The sequence below is a fragment of the Callospermophilus lateralis genome, chromosome 11 (assembly GCF_048772815.1).
Source record: "Callospermophilus lateralis isolate mCalLat2 chromosome 11, mCalLat2.hap1, whole genome shotgun sequence".
Classification (NCBI taxonomy): domain Eukaryota; kingdom Metazoa; phylum Chordata; class Mammalia; order Rodentia; family Sciuridae; genus Callospermophilus; species Callospermophilus lateralis.
Window position 1 is genome coordinate 11,601,189 of NC_135315.1, and position 19,642 is coordinate 11,620,830.

A 19,642-nucleotide genomic window follows, 5' to 3' on the forward strand; every position below is an offset into this window, starting at 1 on the left:
ATCCAATATGATGCCCTTAGGTCAAATCTTTTCTCAGCAAATTAAATCACAGCGAAGATCCCAAGTAGATCAGATTTCCAAGCCTTAACAGAATACCCATTTATTTATTTATATTTTCATTCTTGAATTTTTATTTATTTACTTACTTACTTATTTTGGCACCTGGGATTGAACCCAGGGAGGGCTTAACCACTGAATCACAACCTCAGTCCTTTTTTATTTTTTATTTTGAGATAGGATCTCGCTAAGTTGATTAGGGCCGAACTAAGTTGATGAGGCTGGCTTTAAACTTTTCTTCTATCCTCCTCCCTCAGCCTCTCATGTCCCTGGGATCACTGGTATGTGTCCCATGCCCAACCTTTTTATTTATTGGTATTAGAGATTGAACCCAAGGGCACTGAACCACAGCCCTATTCCCAGCCCATTTTTTATTATTATTTTTAAAACATTTGAGACAGGATCTCCCTAAGTTGCTTAGGGCCTCTCTAAGCTGCTGAGGCTGGCTTTGAACTTGCAATCCTCCTGCCTCAGACTCCTGAGCAGCTGAGATTACGGAATGCCCCACCACACCCAGCCTCAATACCCATTGACTTAAGGGGACACCTTTTTCCCCCTACTTTTCTTTCTTTTTCTTTCTCTTTTTGAGACAAAGTCTTGTTAAGTTACCGAGGCTGACCCAGAATTTACAATCCTCCTGTCTCAGCCTTCAGAGGTGCTGGGATTATGGGAGAGTGCCACCACCCCAGCTCTTTTCTTCAAGGAGATAGGTAGATAGCCAACTACCAGGAAATAATCCAAACTGCTGAGTACATTTCATTATTCTGATTCCTTCAGAAGAACATTGGGGTGCAGGAAAGTTAACTTCTGGGAACCCCCACTTAGAATTGTAGAATTTACTGCAAGAAAATTGCCATTGACTTGCCTAGTCTGATTTTACAGATGATGAAATTTAGGGATGAAGTGATTTCAGCCAATTAAAGATTAACAGATATTCAACTACTGCCTGAAGGCTTGAAAAAAGATAAACCCCTGGGCCTTGCCTTCAAAGGACTTGGGAAGGATGGAGGGTAAGCTGGGGTCAGAGGCTATCAGAACTGCCTTTTCTTAGGACCGGAAGAGATCTGAGATCAAGATCTCGTTCAGTTTCTTCCTTTACCTTTTGGGGACACTGAAAATCAAGAAGTGGTCCACTCAGCTTGCCTTGCTAGTATTCCTTCCCATGGGGTAAACCACAAAACCAGACAGGTAACTTTCATATTTTAGAATTCACAGAGGCTTCCAAGTAACTAAGCTCAAATTTTAGGCCTCAGTTCTTCGTTGGCAGAGGCAGAGACAACTTGTAAAGCCAGTAAGCCTTTAGCTGAAATGAACGGGAGAAAAAAAAGGAGAAGAGTCTACGAGTTTATTCTATAATCGGGCACTTTTTCATACGTGACTCAGTTTTATAAGAAGGCATTGCATTTTGTTCAGTAAATGTTTAGTGAGCACCTATTATATACCAAATGATGTATGGGGCACTGGAATTAGAAAGAGCAAGCTTATTACCTTGCAGGTGCCTGTTGTGTGCAAAATGCAGGCATTATCACCTAGTAAGTTTTCAAAACCAGGTTATTCTGTTATGAGGCGATGCTGTGGTCTTACCCTTAAAGCTAGACATAATAGGACATAGGATGTTTCAGATGGTAAAGCCATAAACTTTTGGAGTAGGAGTAGGTTCAGGGTGCCTTCTTATCTTTAGGATGATCCCAGTAATAAGAAAGGAAATGTGTGTCCTCCAAGAACCCAAGAATGTAGGTGAAACTTATATTTGGTTGTGGAGTTTGGTTTGGTCGAGTAGTGGGAACTGAGCCCAGGGATGCTTTTATCGCTGAGCCGCATCCCCAGTCCCTGTTATTTTTTTTGGTTTTAGAGACAGGGTCCAGCTAAATCACTGTGGCTGGCCTTGAACTTGCAATCCTCCCACCTCAGCCTACTGTGTCGCTGGGATCAGAGGTGTGCACCACCACACGCAGCTTGAAGATTATATTAGAATCTAGCCACAAAAGAGTAGCACAAACATAAGGCAAGAGTTTAAAAAAAATAAATAAAGGAACTGAATCCTGAAGGTAAACAGAAGTCAAAAGTTCAGTGTCTGCTAAGCAGCTATCATAGATCAGATATAACCAGTGCCCACTGATGTTTGCAATAACCATCTAGCATTTGCTCTTCCCTCTTAGCTCAGTTTGTGCTTGGGCCATGCACCAGGTTTGGCCTGAGAAATCAGTTGGTTACTAGAACTTAGTGCTAAATGCAAAAGTTTCAACTGTTTTTTTTTTTTTTTTTTCTAGTTGTTGATAGAACCTTATTTTATTTATTTATATGCGGAGCTGAGAACCGAACCCAGTGCCTCACACATACCGGGCAAGAGCACTACCGCTGAGCCCCAGCCCCAGCTTCAACTTTTAAAGCTCAAAAATGCTGCTTTGTAAGATAGCAGAATCCCTGGGGAGGTCAGGAGATTTGATTCTGAACCATTTTGATCAAGTCCTTTCACTTCTCCAGGGCTTGGTTCTCTGAATTTTCAAAATGAGTTGGACAGTACAAAGATGAGCTCCAAACTCCCTTTAGCTTCAACATGCTGTAATTTTTGCACATGTGGTGGAGTACTGGGGATTGAACCCAGGGGTGCTTAACCACTAAGCCATATCTCCAGTCCTTTTCATTTTTTATTTTGAGACAGGGTCTTGCTATGTTGCTTAGGGCCTCACTAAGTTGCTGAGGCTGGCCTTGAACTTATGATCCTCCCTGCCTCAGCCTCCCAAGTTGCTGGGATCATAGGTGTTCACCAGTATGCCCAGTTCCCAGTGTTTTTGTTCAAATTGATCCTGAGCTCTCCATTAAAACTGTAAGACACGGGGTGCAGTGGCCCACAACTGTAATTCCAGCAACTTGGAAGGCTGAGGCAGGAGGATTGCAGGTTCAAGGTTAGCCTCAGCAACTTAGCAAGGCCCTGTCTCAGAATTAAAAGGGCTGGAGATGTGGCTCAGTAATGGAGTATTCCTGGGTTCAATCCCTAGTACCAAAAGAAAAAAAAAGATTAGAATCTGGAACCCAATCATGCCAACATGACCTTGGATTTTGTAGCCACATGGTCCTGACAAGGAAACGTGCTGAACTCTAGAAAGATGTGGCTGAATGGTTTTTAACTAGAGAGCATTTCATTCTCAAGGTTTTGTGTCATCATCAATAAATATTTTAGTCCATGGAGGCAGAAACCATCTGTCCGTCTTTTCACTGTAGCGTTCTCACAGTGAAAGCAAAAGACTTTGGCACCTAATAATAGGTACTTCGTTGTTAAAATCAAAGCTGCGTAGGTCGGGAGCAGGGTAGCAGAGAGCGGAGCACTGGATTGTGTGAGCTTACAATTTAATTGAGGAAGTAAGATCAGTACGTAAAAGTAAGTGATAGCCCCATCCCTCCAAGACACCTGTCCCATGAAGAAGAGCGCCCCTGGAGGTGGCTGGTCAGAGAAGCCTTAGGGGGAGAGGAGGCTGGATGGCCACAGGCTGGGTGGCTGCAGAGCCCAGGGCCACGAGGAGCCCGTTTTAACCCTGGCAGGTGAGTCGAGTCTTGGAGCCAGAAGAAACTCAGCTCCCAAGACAGGTTGGGATCCAGTGATGAGGGATATTGACCGTCCACCTAATAGACGGTCTCATCCTCCAGCAAAAGGAAAGCCATTGGAAAAACAGCAGGAAAGAAAAAAATGGCCCGATGATGCAGTATTTCCAAAGGTCCGTGGCACCAGACAGAGGCGGGGAGCCAGTTTAGAGGCTATTAAAGGAGCCGTGGGCTTCACAGGGGAAAGTTCAAACCTGCGGCCCTGTGCATGGGACCAAGGCCAAGGCCTTGACTGCAGCAGGCCCCCCACCGCCCTCTCCTTCCCCAGCACGCCCTCCCCAGAGCTGCTGTCACTCCTCTGCCCCAGCAGCCTCCTGGGGAAAGGCTAGCCAGGGCGGGCTGTTGTGAAAGCCCTTTGCTTAGGTCAGTTGCTTCCTGTGTGGGAGAGGGAGCAGTGACGCTAGCTGTCAGCCTGCATCTGGAGCACTCTCACCTCCCGGCCACCTTTCCATTTGCCCTCAGGCATGACACAGCGTGCCCACGCGGGCCTTTGCTGCAGAGAGCACAGGCTTCTTGAAGCATCTTACGCCCTATTTCACGTGTCCAAGTATTTTAACATTACAGAGTGCACAGAGTGGGCACTGGGTCCTTGGCAAGGACCAGGCTGCTAAGCGAATGGAGACGTGAAGCTCGGTCGGGTTTTTGGTGCAGATGACTGATTTCTGCAGCCCTGGCGACTGAACCCAGGGGTGCTCTACCCCGAGCCACGTCCCCAGACCCCCATTTTTTAATATTTTATTTTGAAATAGGATCTTGCAAACTCGCTGAGGCTGACTTCGAACTTGAAGTCCTCCTGACTCAGACTCCTGGGTAGCTGGGATGACAGGTGTGCGCCCCTGCGCCCCAGCTTGCTGTTTCAGATTTGTGAAGTCAAGATTATTAGATCTTATGACCAGAAGTCGCAAGCCTACTGCACAGCCGAGCTCATATCCTGTTATTTTTCAGTTGCCTGCATTATCGGGAAGACCTTTCCCTTAGCAATGCTTGCACCCTAAAAATTCACCTGTTCATAGCTCTATAATTAATTGTAAAGAATTCTCAAACTTGAGGTTGATGGCCATTAAGAACTCTCACGGCCCTGGGTTCTTTATTATTATAAATATCATCAATTTTTAGTTGAGCTAAAAGATATACATATATAAAATATATAACGTATAAAATATATCATTGCCTGAAAGTAAACGTAAGTTCAAAGACTTTGCAGAATTCACGTGCTAGAGTCCACTCAAGAAGACTCAGGTTAAATCCACCTCCTCCCACACTGAACAGTGTCACCTCTTTCTTTGTGGTATTATGGCTCAGGTCTGCTCGACCAGCATTTGTTGCAGTTTGAATGGAAAGGCATAGGGAAGTCAGGGGTAGCTGGTGCCCAGACAGGGCATTGCCCAGACAGGTTAATTAGTCACTAAATTCTCGAGGACTTGTCATGTGCTCTGAAACTGAGTAGCTAATACACCAAGTGGAGATCACCTTTAAGGAAAGAACGTGGAACAAACTGTCAGAAGACAGGATTTCCACAGTTTGGCCCATAGGTAGGTTCTGACCACATAGGTACAGCTACATGGGAGCCCAAATCAGAATCCAGATGTTGCTTAGTGAGTGCAAAATGGGAGCAAGAAGACTTGGATGATCCCAATGGCCTTTGGCATCCAGCAGGACACATACCACACGGTGTCTCTAGCCATTGTCCTGTGGAAGGTGCCAGCGAACTGTCAGTGTTGCCCCTGCAGCTTCCCTGTGGAAGGTTCACTTCTTAGTTTTTTGATTTTGCAGTACTAGGGATTGAACCCAGGGTGCTTTAGGTTCAATCCTCAGCCTTTTTATTTCAAATTTCAATCCTTAGCCTTTTTATTGAGGCAGCATCCTCAGCCCTTTTATTTTGAGACAGTCTCACCAAGTTGCCCAGGCCGGCCTCAAATTTGCAATCCTCCTGCCTCAGCCACCTCAAGTGGGAAAATTATAGATGTGCACCACTATGCCTGGCTTCTAGGCTTAATTTCTAATCAGCATTCCTTAGGGCCAGTTCAGCCTGTCTTTGACTCACTTGTCTTTAAGGTTAGCATCAGTATTGGGGCCATTCCGTGCCCCTCAGTGTTCTGCTTTACTAGGCACAGTGGTGCACACCCGTCATCCCAGCAACTCAGGAGGCAGGAGGATCCCAATTTGGAGTCCAGCCTCAGCAAATTAGGAAGACCCTGTCTCAAAAAAAAAAAAAAAAAAAACACCTGGGAATGTAGTTCAAAGGTAGATGGGCAGACAAACAGATATTAAATTGTCTAAAGATGATACAAACTGCATAATTTAAATATCCAACAACCTAAGAAGTGTGGTGTCTCTTATCATTTGCTCAAGATCAGCCCTCCTGCTATTGCTGATCTAAATTAAAAAAAAAAAACAAAAACTTTTTATTTCAGGTTAAGAATGACCCAGATGAAATCAAAGCTTTGTTCCAGAGCCAGTGTGTACACTCAAGTGCCTGACGGAGGATGGGGCTGGGCGGTAGCTGTTTCTTTTTTCTTCGTGGAAGTCTTTTCCTATGGCATCATCAAGACCTTCGGCGTCTTCTTTAATGACTTAATGGACAGTTTTGATGAATCCAACAGCACGATCTCATGGATAGTGTCAATATGCGTCTTCGTCTTAACCTTTACAGGTTAGTATGTCTTTCGGCCCAGCCACGATGTAAGCACCCGCCCCTTTCGATCTGCCTGACGATGTGACGGGAGCAGGTGTTTGTGATGTCCTGAGATCCCCTGGGCCCTTTCTGGTTTCAATTAAGTAATAGTTTTCAGAGGGTTGGGGACTGGCAAGAAACGAGAGGCATTTGAAGAAAGCCTTCCTTATAGCGTAAGGACTCAGGAGTGCCCTTGAGGGTAGCAGGGAAACCAGTTCTATGAAGATATGCACAGTCGCGGTCTAAAGAAGAGGCATCCCAAATGCCTGACATTCAAAGCCCTGGTCTCATAGAAAACCTGCTTTGAAAACAGGCCGGAAACATATACATGTGGCTACGCGCAGAAGAGAGGTGGGGGAGGGGTAAAAAGGTATACAGTGGGCCCTCCCTATGCAGGGGTTCCTCTCCCACAGATTCGACCAATTGCAGTTTGAAAATGGTGTTTTGCAACCTGCAGCACCACGGCCTTAGGCCTACCATGGTGGTGCCTGCTGTAAGCCTGCCCTGACTTCTATTCCCTAACAGATACAGTAGAACAACTATCTGTGTGTTACCTACATTGTATCAGGTAACATAAGTAATCTAGAGGTGATTTCAAGTAAGGAGAATATTTGCCTAGGTAAATATCATGCCATTTTCTGTAAGGGACTGGAGTATCCCTGGATTTGGGTGTCCTGGGGGTGGGGACGGGTCCTAAAACCATCCCCTATGGCTACCGAGGAACCACTGTAAGGTTACAGTGTCCTAAAGAACACTGAATTCCAAATGCCTGATTCCCTAAAGGGCCTTACTGAGTCATCCTTGTGTAGCAGTCCCAGATCCAACAGCATAGAATAAGTGGGGTTTTAGGATCATCGTTAACAGACTGCTTTTCACCAGGTCCTGCGTGGCCTCCTTGAACTTACATGCTAAGGCTGCTGCACTCATCTGTCCATCAGAGGCAATGCTGAGGCTTTCCTGAGAGCACAGAGCCGCAGGATAGGGCTCCTGTCGGAGAGCCAGCCAGGCCAGCCTTACGCACGACTTCACCCTGATGCCCTTTCATTCAACCATTATGATCACTGAAGTTAAGCCTTTTAACTGTCGTTCGGTTTTACCCATATGGTGTCTTAAAAGGCTGCCTTGTGGGTTTTTACCATCTGGAGAGAGCAGGAATCTCTCTTGCTGATCTTCATACCGTCTCTTATTTATAAGTTTGATTAACTAGATCCTATAATATTATCATTGCAATGACCAGGGATTGAGTCCAGGGCCTTGTGCATGCAAGACAAGCACTCTACCAACTAAGCTACGTCCCCAGCTCATTTTAATTATTAAGACTTCCTTTCCAAACTGTGGAATGCTCACTTACTGAGGAAGATAATTTAAATAAATGAGAACCAAAATTTTACATTTTGATAATCTCAAGAAAATGAAAACATAAATGCTTAAATCTGAGCTCTTCAATAGGCAAAGCTAACAATGCAGTCAACTCCAGTTAATACGACAATATCAGAAAGTCATTCTAAATAACATTCCAGCTGTTAAGACTTTGAGACAACATACCGGCTCAAAATGATGGCAGGGATTTCATCATTAGCTCTGTTCGACAGTAATTTGCATGTTAACACCTAACGATAGATACACAGGACTAAGCCCAACAAAAACCGAGTCCCTTTTACCCACCCTTCTGTTCAGCACGTTCCTCTTTGACCAGGCTCTCGAAAGTTCACCTATCTCACTGTACTCAACGCAATATTAAGTCGCATGTAACCAGGAAACTCATCTGCTAAACTGAAGGGTCCCAGGGGAGAAAGCCTATAGACCTGAGCACACGGGTCCATCAGCCACCCTTGAGTCACCTGCCCCATTGCTGGCCCTTTCCAGGTGTGCACTGAGTAGAGGGGGGAATGATCCAAGCAATCATAGGAAAAGCAGGTGTCTGCTGTTTGTTTGTCTTGTTTTGTTATAGCAGAGCTACAAGCCCAGCCCCTTTTACTTACTTTATTTTGGGACCCCCTTGGCCTCAAACTTGTGTTCCTCCTGCCTTGGTTACAAAGTTTTGCATGTGTCACCTTAACCAGCAAGGGGAAGCCACAGTTTTCATAATAGAATAACATAAATGCATATTTAATTTTGGAGATGCTCATGGTAGGCCGAGATCTAAAAATATAAATTTTAAATATCTAAAAATAGAGATATAATCTAAAAAGATAGAGATATAAATTTTATCCTGTTATTCTGTGCTGAGGATCAAACACAGGGCCCCATGCATGCAAGGCAAGCTCTCTGCCCCAGGCCTACACCCCCCCCAATCTCTCGGTTGTTTACTTTTTTTGGCACTGGGGGTTGAATCCTGGGGTGCTCTACCACTGAGCTATATCCCCAACCCTATTTACTTATTATTTATTTGTTTATTTGTTTGTTTGTTTATTGAGACAATGTCTTAGTTGCCCGGGCTGTCCCTCAACGTGCAATCCTCCTGCCTCAGCCTCCTGAGTAACTGGGATCACAGGTGTGCCCGCCCACGCCCGGCTGTACCTTGGATTTCTCTTTAAAGAGCCCAGAGAATTTTGTTTCATTTGAACAAATTCTAAATAATAATTTTCGAACTGACCTCAGTCGCCACCACATGAAATGTAGTGTGTATCTGACATCCTCGATCCCCGTTCAAAACGGGGGGGTGCGGGGGAGGAATCTTCCTGGGGCCGACGCTCCAGCCTCCAGGAATAAAGGGGTCATTTGGGGTCATTCTGATGTTGTTGTCCCTTCCCTGCAGCTCCCCTGTCCACCATCCTGAGCAACCGCTTTGGACACCGGCTGGTGGTGATGGTGGGAGGGCTGCTGGTCAGCACCGGGATGGTGGCCGCCTCCTTCTCCCAGAAGGTCTACCACATGTACATCACCATCGGGCTCATCTCGGGTGAGTGGCCCCGGGCTCAGATGTTCCTCAGACACCTAGTCTGAAGGACAAGGAAGGGCGGGAAGACACGGAGCCCAAATCCTCTTTTTCTCCCTCTTTTCTTTAATGGTAATAACAGTTGGGATCAGGGGTTTTGAAGTTTCCCGCCCCCCCCCCATAGACTGCAGGGGGCGGGGAAGCTTATTTCCAAGTGCCCCAGAGGTTTTGTTTCTTCTTCTTTTAATATTTACCAGTGATGAAGGTCAGCTGCTCTTTCGCTCTAGTATGCAACCAAGACGTCATTTCACAACCCAAGACTTCCAGAAGGAGTGCAGACCTTGCTCCTGACTGATCTGAGGTGGCTAGTTAAATCTGCATACTTCCGTGGTTTCATGTTTACCCCTGCCAAAAGACATATTTATTTCCCAATATAAATCCTAGTTTTTATTGCTCCTAACTTCCCCAAACAACTGTGAGCAGCTTTATTAATTTATTAATAACCTTATTAATTTTCCAGGGCTGGGGATCACACTCAGAGCCTTGTGCATGCCACAGAGCTGCATGGCCAGCCCTCTGTATTGTCTGAGATAGGATCTCACTGACTTGCCCAGGCTGACCTCAAATCTGGCAACTTTCCTGCCTCACCCTCCCAAGTACTTGGGATTACAGAATGTGCCGATGCCCAATGCACCCAGCTTCTCTCGACTCTTAATGAAACCCACTTTTCTTTGCTACGATACCTTTCTCTAGGATCAATTACAGGGCTCGCAGAACACTTCTTATTCTAAAAACCTACACACAGAAACCCTCAATCTTTTCTTCCTTCCCACCCTCCCCAACCCCCCTACCCCACCCCCCAGTACTGGGGATTGAACCCAGCGGCGCTCTACCACTGAGTTACATCCCCAGCCCTTTTTACTTTGAGACAGTTGCTGAGGCTGGCCTCGACATGTGATCGATCTCCTGCCTCGGCCTCCCGAGGTGGCGGATTACAGGCGTGCACCATCACACCCTGCGGAGCCCTGTGTCTCTGGACACACCCTTCAGGGCCCATCAGTGCGTGGCTCTCACGGCTCCTTCTCTCCCTCACAGGTCTGGGCTACTGCTTTAGCTTTCTGCCCACTGTCACCATTCTGTCACAATACTTTGACAAAAGACGCTCAGTAGTCACCGCTGTCGCTTCTACGGGAGAATGTTTCGCGGTGTTTGCTTTTGCGCCAGGTAGGTGACACGGCGGCTGTCTTGTGGATGGGGGGCCACTCTGAATATCAGGTCAGCGAGAACCTATGTCAACAGGAAGCTCGCATTCCACGGTAAGGCTTTTTCTTGAAATATGCAAGATCATTCCAAAATGATTTCATGATTTGTATATTTTATTTCTGTTACTCTTCAAATGTGGATTTAAGTCATGCTAGTGAAGTCCCGTTTATATGGGATAATCTCACAGCAAAAATACTACCCTGTGTTTCCCTGATTCAATGTCCACATGTGAATTACAAGAAAACTAAAGCGGTAGGCAGGTAACTGTGGAGCCCAGTTCATGACGATCCTGCCCGCGGACTGCACTTGGCGGGTAGGAGACACAGGCAGGAGCCTTTAGGAGTGACATGTCCCGATGCTGGAGCTTCCAGATGGTTCTGAGAGTTGACTGCGTGTGTGCTCTCACGGGTCCAGAGAGCGAGAGGCACGTTAACTGGGGGGACCGAGATGGGGGGCCACAGCGGTATTGGTTTTCCACTTTGCTGTCGGTTTAGAAATTTTCCAAATAAAATGTTGAGGGGAGAAACCATCAGTGAATGTGAGTGTCTGAGGGTGGAGACTGTCCTGCTCAGCCTTGTGTCCTGGTACTGGGCACCGTCCCTGGCCCTTTGTGGGCGCTCAAGAAATGGTGCACAGAGAAAGGGAAATTGGACCAGTTATTGCCAGATGGGGACAGAGCTTGAAGCTCGATGCTCCATGGCAAGTCTAAGCCTTCCCTATTAATGGGAGGAACATAGGTCTGAGATAAAGGCCACATCCCGGCCCTTTTTATTTTTTGATTTTGAGATAGGGTCTCACTGAGTTGTTTAGGACCTCGCTGAGTTGCTGAGGCTGGCTTCAAGCTTGCCGTCCTCCTGCCTCAGCCTCCTGAGGATTACAGGCGTGCACCACCACACCCAATTTATTTTTTATTTAATCCACTACTCCTAAGGATTGAATGAGTGGGTGTGCAAGGATACGGCTCCATGATTGGTGAATTCTGTTGGTGAGAGGCCAGAGAATAAATTGTTTAGGCTTTGTGGATTATACAGTCTCTGCCACAACTCCTAGAATGTGTTTGACATATCATCCATTCATGGGGTGTAACTTCCCGTTCTCGTGGTTGTACATGATGGGGAGCCACTGGTCGTGATTCACATTCAAACATAGAAAGTTATGTCCAGTTCCTTCTGTCTTTCCCATTCCCATCCCCCATCCTTTCTCCCATTCTGTCCTCCCTCTCTCCCCCTCCCCCCCCCATTCTCCCCTGTCCACTCCTGGTGAACCTCCACTCCACTGCCCCCAGTGTGAGTCACCATTCACATATCAGAGGGAACATTCAGCCTTTGTTTTTTTGGGGGGGCGGGGGGATTCGCTATTCCATTTAGCAAGATATTATCCAGTTCCATTCATTTACTGGCAAATGCCATAATTGCATTCTTCTTTATGGCTGAGTAATATTCCATTGTGTATATGTACTACATTTTCTTTATCCATTCAACCATTGAAGAACTCCTAGGTTGTTCCCATAGCTTAGCTATTGTGAATTGAGCTGCTATAAACATTGATGTGACTGATTTTAAGTCCTTTGGGTATATGCCATAGAGTGGGATCACTGGGTCAAATAGTAGCTCCATTCCAAGTTTTCTGGGGACTCTCCATACTGCTTTCCAGAGTGTTACCCCAATTTGCAGTCCCACCGGCAGTGTATGAGTGAACCTTTTCCTCACATCCCTGTCAACATTGTTACTTGTATTCTTGATAATTGCCATTCTGACTGAAGTGAGATGAAATCTCAGTGTAGTTTCAATTTGCATCTCTCTACTGCTAGTGACGTTGTCATATATTTGTTGACCATTCATCATATTTCTTGAAGTGTCTGTTCATTTCCTTTGCCCATTTGTTGATTGAGTTATCTGTTTTGTTGAAATTTTTTGAGTTTTTTTTTTAATTATTTTTTAATTGTGGTCGGTCAAAATACCTTTATTTATTTTTATGTGGTGCTGAGATCAAACCCAGGGCCCCGCACATGCTAGCAAGTGCTCTACCACTGAGCCACAACCCCAGCCCCTTGAGTTCTTTGTATAACCTGGAGATTAATGTTATGTCTGAGGTGCAGGTGGCAAAGATTCTCTCCAATTCTGTAGGCTCTCTCTTCCTATCCTTGATTGTTTCTTTTGCTGTGAAGAAGCTTTTAGTTTGATACAATTCTATTTATTGATTCTTGATTTTACTTCTTACACTTTAGGAAGAATTTGGTTCCTGAGCCGACACGACAAGAGATTTAGGCCTACTTTTTCTTCTAGCAGGCAGAGGGTCTGTGGTCCAATGCCTAGGTCCTTGATCTACGTTGTGTTGAGTTTTGTACTGAGAGATGTGGGCCTATATTAATTTTATTACATATGGATTTCCAATTTTCCCAGCACCATTTGTTGAAGAGGTTGTCTTCTCCAATATGCGCTTAAGGCAGCTTTGCCTAGTATGGGTAACTGTATCTATGGGGGTTTGTCTCTGTGTCTTCTGTTCTGTTCCATTGGTCTTCATGTCTGTTTTGGTGCCAACACTGTGCTGAATGGATGTCTATACATAAGTTACTCTAGCTCTGTAGTATAATTTAAGGTCTGGTCTCATGATGCCTCCTATTTCACTTTTCTCACTGAGGATTGCTTTGGCTATTCGGGGCCTCTTATTTTTCCAAGTGAATTTCATGACTGCTTTTTCTATTTCTATGAAGAACATATTTTGGAATTTTAATAGGAATTGCATTAAATCTGTATAATACTTTTGGTAATGTGGCCATTTTGACAATGTTAATTCTGCCTATCCAAGAACAAGGGAGATCTTTCCATCTTCTAAGGTCTTCTTCAATTTCCTTCTTCAGTGTTCTGTAGTTTTCATTGTAGAGGTCTTTCACCTCTTTTGTTAGATTTAGTCCCAAATATTTTACTTTCTTTGAGGCCATCGTGAATGGGATAGTTTTCCTAACTTCTCTTTCAGTTAATTCATCACTGTTATATAGGAATGCAATTGATTTATGGATGTTAATTTTTGTATCCTGCTACTTTGCCGAATTCATTTATGATTTCTAGAAGTTTTCTGGTGGAGTTTTTGGGTCTTCTAAATATAGAATCATGTCGTCAGCAAATAGGGATAGTCTGAATTCTTTTCCTATTTGTACCCTGCTAATTTCTTTCTTCTAATTGCTCAGGCTAGAGTTTCTAGGACTATGTTGAATAGAAGTGGTGCAAGAGGCCATCCCTGTCTTGTTCCAGTTTTTAGAGGGAATGCTTTCAATTTCTCTCCATGTAGAATGATGTTGGCCTTGGGTTTAGCATATATAGCATTTACAATGGTGAGGTGTATTCCTACTATCCCCAGTTTTTCTAGTGTTTTGAACATGAATGGATGTTGTATTTTGTCAAATGCTTTTTCTGCATCTATTGAAATAATCATGTGATTCCTTAAGTCTATGGATGTGATGAATTACATTTATTGATTTCCTGTATGTGAACCAACCTTGCATCCCTGGGATGAACCCCACTCGATCATGGTGCACTCTTTTTAATGTTTTTATATGCAATTTGTATTTTATTAAGAATTTTGCATCTATGTTCATCAGGGATATTGGTCTGAATTTTTCTTTTCCTTGATGTCTTTGTCTGGTTTCTTATTGGTTCAGGGTGATACTGCTTTCACAGAATGAGTTTGGAAGGTTTCCTTCTTTTTCTCATTCATGGAATAATTTGAGGGTCAGGGTTGGCGTTAGTTCTTTGAAGGTCTGGTAGAACTCGGCTGAAAATCCCTCTGGTCCTGGGCTTTGCTTTCTTGGTAGGCTTTTGATGGTGTCTTCAGTTTCATCAATTGAAATTCGTCTGTTGAAATTTTCTGTGTCCTCATTCATTTGTGTCATGTGTCTCTAGAAGTTTGTCAGTATCGTCAAGATTTTTAAAAATTTTCAAAATAGGTTCTGATTATTTTCTGTATTTCAGTAGTGTCCCCTGTGATATTTCCTTTTCATCACAAATTTTAGTAATTTGAGTTTTCTTTTTCTTTGTTAGCTTGGCTAAGGGACTATCCATTTTATTGATTTCTCTTTTTTTCCAAAGAACAAACTTTTTGTTTTGTTGGGGTTTGTTTTATTGTTTCCTTGGTTTCAATTTCATTGATTTCAGCTCTGATTTTAATTACTTCCCATCTTCTGCTTTTGCTGTTGATTTGTTCTTTTTTTTAGGGCTTTGAGATGTAATGTTATGTGATTTGTTTGTTGACTTTCTATCGTTTAAATGAACGCAGCGAGTTTTCCTCTGAGCACTGCCTTTTAGACTGTCCTAGAGATTTTGATGTTATATCGCTATTCTCATTTACCCCTAAGTATTTTTTTTTTTATTTCATTCCTGATTTCTACTCTCTGTTCGTCATTCAGTAGAGTATTATTTAGTCTCTGGGTGTTAGCAGAGCTTCTATTTTTTATTTTATCATTGATTTCTAATTTCCTTACATTATGACCAGATAGGATAGGGTGCCAGGTATTAGCTCTGTTTTGGGGGTGGGGAGGGTCCTTATTTCACTTCTCGCATCTCCCTAGAAAACGGCACCTTCCAAAGATCATCTGGAGCCTGGGCTGAACATTTTTATACGTAAGAACTGTGACGCACATTCTCCTTATTGATTCATTAAACAAACCGACACGTAGTCTGTGTCCTGCTCTCCTGGGTCTGGAGCCCCTCACTGACCTCGGGTTTTCTCTCCTTTCTTCGCTGCTGCCTCTGAAGCCATCACGGCTCTCAAGGAGCACATCGGCTGGAGACACAGCCTCCTGTTCGTGGGCCTCCTGCAGCTGAACATCGTCGTCTGCGGGGCACTGCTGAGACCCATCATTATCAGAGGGCCAGTGTCACCGAAAACAGTCACCCACGAAAGCCGGAAAGAAGTGCAATATATGCTTGAAAATGAGAAAACCAGAACCTCAATAGACTCCATTGACTCAGGAGTAGAACTAACTACCTCACCCAAAAATGTGCCTAGTCACACGAACCCAGAACTGGAACCCAGGACTGACCTGCAGCAGACCCTGGTGAAGGCTGGCTCCAAGCCAGGGGACCAGAAAGCCCCGCTCTTAGACTTCTCGATTTTGAAAGAGAAGAGTTTTATCTGTTACGCGTTATTCGGTCTCTTTGCCACCCTGGGGTTCTTCGCCCCTTCCCTGTACATCATTCCTTTGGGCATCAGCCTGGGCATTGACCCAGATCGTGCGGCGTTTTTATTATCGACAATGGCGATTGCTGAAGTTTTTGGTCGGATCGGAGCCGGGTTTGCCCTCAACCGGGAGCCCATCCGCAAGATCTACATCGAGCTCATCTGCGTCATCCTGCTGACCATGTCCCTGTTCGCCTTCACCTTTGCTACTGAATTCTGGGGCCTCATGTTCTGTAGCATATTTTTTGGGTTCATGGTTGGAACTATAGGGGGGACCCACATTCCGATGCTCGCCGAAGATGACGTGGTGGGGATTGAGAAGATCTCTTCTGCCGCCGGAGTCTATGTCTTCATCCAGAGCATCGCAGGGCTGGCAGGGCCACCCCTGGCAGGTAACTTACACCCAGGGCACACACCCTGGTCTACCTCCCCCTGGTTGGTCGTGAGCTTCCTGTTCAGATCATAACTTTAAAATCTACTTCCACTGGGACACTTTTGTTGAATGTTGGAGCTGCCAGGTGTCAGGGAACTGAGCACATTGCAACACTCTGCACACACCTGAGCCATCAGGGCGGAGTACCCCTGCAGGAGGTTACACGTCCAGTTCCTATCTTAGATCTGATGTGATGTGTCCTTAAAATTGTCGTGATTAGAAATCTTGCCCTGTTGAAAGGTACGAAAGGGAACGCCAGTAAAAACAATGCAGCTCTTTCCGACATTATCACTTTCTCAAAGAGACACGCACGTACCTGTCCCCACGATTCACACTCTCTACTGGGACAGACGGAGCCCATGATGAACAGCTTAGCAATTTGTATTTTCAGGTGCTAAGTGTGCCGTGGGTTCGATTTATTTTTTCCCCTCCAATCCAGCATTAGAAAAAAACAAAAGAATAGTGTGTGCACGAGCAGATATTCTAACAACAGATCCCATCATGACGTGCAGCTACGATGCACCCGTCAATGACTGGGGTGGGGGAGAGGAAGGGAGGCACTGAGAAGTTTCTAGCGTGTCTGGGCGTCTGGGTGGAGCTGCACAGCGTCACAGTGCCGCTGCTCTCTTGCAGGTCTGCTGGTGGACCAGAGCAAGATCTACAGCAGGGCCTTCTACTCCTGTGCAGCAGGCATGTCTGTGGCTGCGGTGTGCCTGGCCCTGGTGAGACCATGCAAAAGGGGACTGTGCCAACGAGGGCACTCAGAAGAAACGCAGGCTGAGCCCCAACGGGGGAAGGCGTTACAAGACATACCCGAGGACTTTCTGGAAATGGATCTTGGGAAAAACGAGCAAAGAACTCAAGTGAAAGTAGAGCCAGTGTAACAGCACTGTAACAGCAGCGGCCATGTTGGCTGGGAAGGGGGTGCTGCAAGGACCACAGGGAGGTAGGGGAGCTGACACCCCTCTTCAGACCTGCATTTTAAAGGGAATGTGTATGCAAACAGCACTACCAACATTTTTTTCTTTTTGCCCTAAATTTTCCTTTTTGCTTATTTTTTTAAGCCAAAACAAAAATAACCAAACTCTCTTCTGTGTGTAAATCTGGCTGTATTCAGTAGCAATACAAACTCATAGAAGAACCCTGGTTCTGATCCAGTATTAAAAGAGTGACAATGAATTGGCCGAGTGGTTGGAAGAGCATTCACATGTGATAAACCACTGTCTTCTAAAATGACTTGTAGCCCAGGTCATTGAAATGAAATTGCCTATCCCCGCCCCCACCCAGAAAAAAAAAAAATCTTGAATCATTTAAAAGATTTCTGATTTTTCAGAAAGACAAGTAAATTGTTTTTAAAAAGAAGCTGAAAAATCCTGAGGTGTCCATTAACAAATTATGGCCTCTGGCTTTCCAAATACTGCACGGAAATGAAATATAGTTTAAGACCAAACATCTGATCAATAAGCAGAAAATTTAAAATATATAACTTGAATGTCATAAATGTGAAGACGACCACTTCTTTTTATGGCCAGTCATCACCAAAAGTATTTCAATACAGAAGATATGGAATTGCATTCAAAAATGTATTCCCTGTTGCTTTTAATTATTCAGAAATATGTGATTATAATGTCTTTAATTTAAGCCACTATTTATTATTAAGTTATTCTAGGATGATTAATCAAAAGAAATAAAACAGAATCCGAGACATCAACGGCATTTTTACCTCCTTCCCGCAATCCTTTAAATGCCTCAATAAGTACTCCTTGTCTTATAAAGTTACTCTCATACAAGGCCAAATTGCAATGATCCTTCAATTTGATTAAAGGTAGCGTGTGCTATGTAAAGGGGGGGAAATAATGGAGAGCAAATCGCCTTAGCTTTTAAAAGATGATTTCTTTGATCACCTAAGAATACTTGAGGATCTTCTTTGATCAAAATCATAGTTCACTGAATCGTTGAAGCATTTCTGATTTTGTCAAACCTTTACTGTTGAAGCATTTCTGTATTTCATTTGGGAGTAGCAGAGACATTTATGTTGCCATCACAAGTTACAAGGTAGAACTCTCGTCTGACCCAGAACTCGATTGTGGCCATTATTGTTTTGGAGTCACACTACATGTATAGTCTTTCTCATTTTAGCAGTTTTCATCCAGAGGATAAGAGGTGGTCTGTTTCCTCGCCTGTTTTACTGAACCTCACCCTCCAGGTGGTGATCAATGCTTGCTGCTCCATCTTTATTCATCTTACTGTTAATTTATGACAACTCAGGGGGAAAATATAACAAGCCTAGTTTGGTTCCAGGTACACACAAGCTTGAATATTTATGTGCACTGAGATGAAAGTGACATAGTTCATCACCACCGACTACATTTTGTACAGCATTTTATCAGCCATAGAAATAGGACAATCGGTAAAACTTTGGGGAGGGCAAGGGAGGAAATGACAAAGCGTCTGTCCAAAACAGACACACCTAAAACAAGGTGGATGTAGCACATGTCTGCCGCGGCTCGGGAAGACTCTGAGCCCGGGGCAGGTTTGTAGACCTACACGACTTCAGCACTTTACAACATATTTTGTACTATGAATGTTCAACACAATTTAATATTTATAACTGATTTTTGAGGGATCTGCTCTGTGTCCATTCTGTTAACTGCATGAGAAAAAAAAATACGTATGCCAATTTCAGTATGTCAATTATCAAGATTTTAAATGTTTGGAAGAAAATAAAAAGATTGCTGATTTGTTCCGTATTAGTGACATTCTGGTACTTCTAGATTTGCAATAAATGTATGGCTTTTTTTATTTAAAGAGACTGATTTTCTTCTGTAGTAAAGTTTTTCAATATAATATTCATTAACACAATGAAAAGTTATAAAAGCTCAAAGGACATTCATTTCAAATGAATAATTTTTTAAATTTTTCTGTAAAGTCTTTTAGCTCTACAGGAGACACATAAAGGTTCCTAGGAGTATCTATTGAGCTTTTCTTTTTCTGTTATTAAACACAGGTCAAGCCAGGCACAGTGGCACACATCTGTAACCCCAGCTACTTGTAAGGCTAAGGCAGGAGGATCATAAGTTTGAGGCCAGCCTCAGCAACTTAGCAAGAAAAATTTTAAAGAGCTGAGGATATAGCTCAGTGATAGAGGACTAGGCTCAATCTCTAGTAATGCAGAAATAAAATTTAAAAATCAGGACAATTTTATTTTTTATTGGATCTTTCCTATAAATAATTTTTAAAGTAATTAAATTAAAAATAACTGCAGGGCTGAGGATATAGCTCAGTTGGTAGAGTGCTTGCCTCACATGCACAAGGCCCTGGGTTCAATCCCCAGCACCATCAAAAAAAAGGAAAAAAAAAAAACTTATTTTATGGGGCTGGGGATGTGGCTCCAGCAGTAACACGCTCACCTGGCATGCGCGGGGCACTGAGTTTGATCCTCAGCACCACATAAAAATAAAGATGTTTGTATCCCGAAAACTGAAAAATAAATATTAAAAAATTCTCTCTCTCTCTCTCTCTCTCTCTCTCTCTCTCTCTCTCTCTCTCTCTCCCCCTCTCT

At 44.0% G+C, this 19,642-nt stretch overlaps 2 protein-coding genes and 1 non-coding gene across 4 annotated transcripts in view; 2 read left to right on the forward strand and 1 right to left on the reverse strand.

Annotated features, from left to right (window-relative positions):
- Arsg (arylsulfatase G) overlaps positions 1–19,642 on the reverse strand; it is a 116,609-nt gene that overhangs the window by 91,020 nt on the left and 5,947 nt on the right. The gene's annotated exons all lie outside the window — the stretch shown is intronic.
- On the forward strand, positions 6,072–16,964 carry Slc16a6 (solute carrier family 16 member 6). The gene is made up of 5 exons (XM_076871223.2): positions 6,072–6,310; positions 9,090–9,233; positions 10,305–10,433; positions 15,224–16,039; positions 16,714–16,964. The coding sequence occupies exons 1-5, from the start codon at positions 6,079–6,081 to the stop codon at positions 16,962–16,964; spliced, it is 1,572 nt and encodes a 523-aa protein (XP_076727338.1). The 5' UTR covers positions 6,072–6,078.
- Trnav-cac (transfer RNA valine (anticodon CAC)) lies at positions 19,350–19,422 on the forward strand. The gene has a single exon. It is a non-coding gene; the product is annotated as a tRNA-Val (tRNA).

Excerpts from the sequence above, each read along its gene's own strand:
- Slc16a6 (XM_076871223.2), top strand. The coding sequence starts at position 6,079 with ATGACCCAGATGAAATCAAAGCTTTGTTCCAGAGCCAGTGTGTACACT. Across the intron at positions 9,234-10,304 it reads CACCATCGGGCTCATCTCGG|GTCTGGGCTACTGCTTTAGC; the intron begins GTGAGTGGCCCC and ends TCTCCCTCACAG. Across the intron at positions 16,040-16,713 it reads GGCAGGGCCACCCCTGGCAG|GTCTGCTGGTGGACCAGAGC; the intron begins GTAACTTACACC and ends GCTCTCTTGCAG.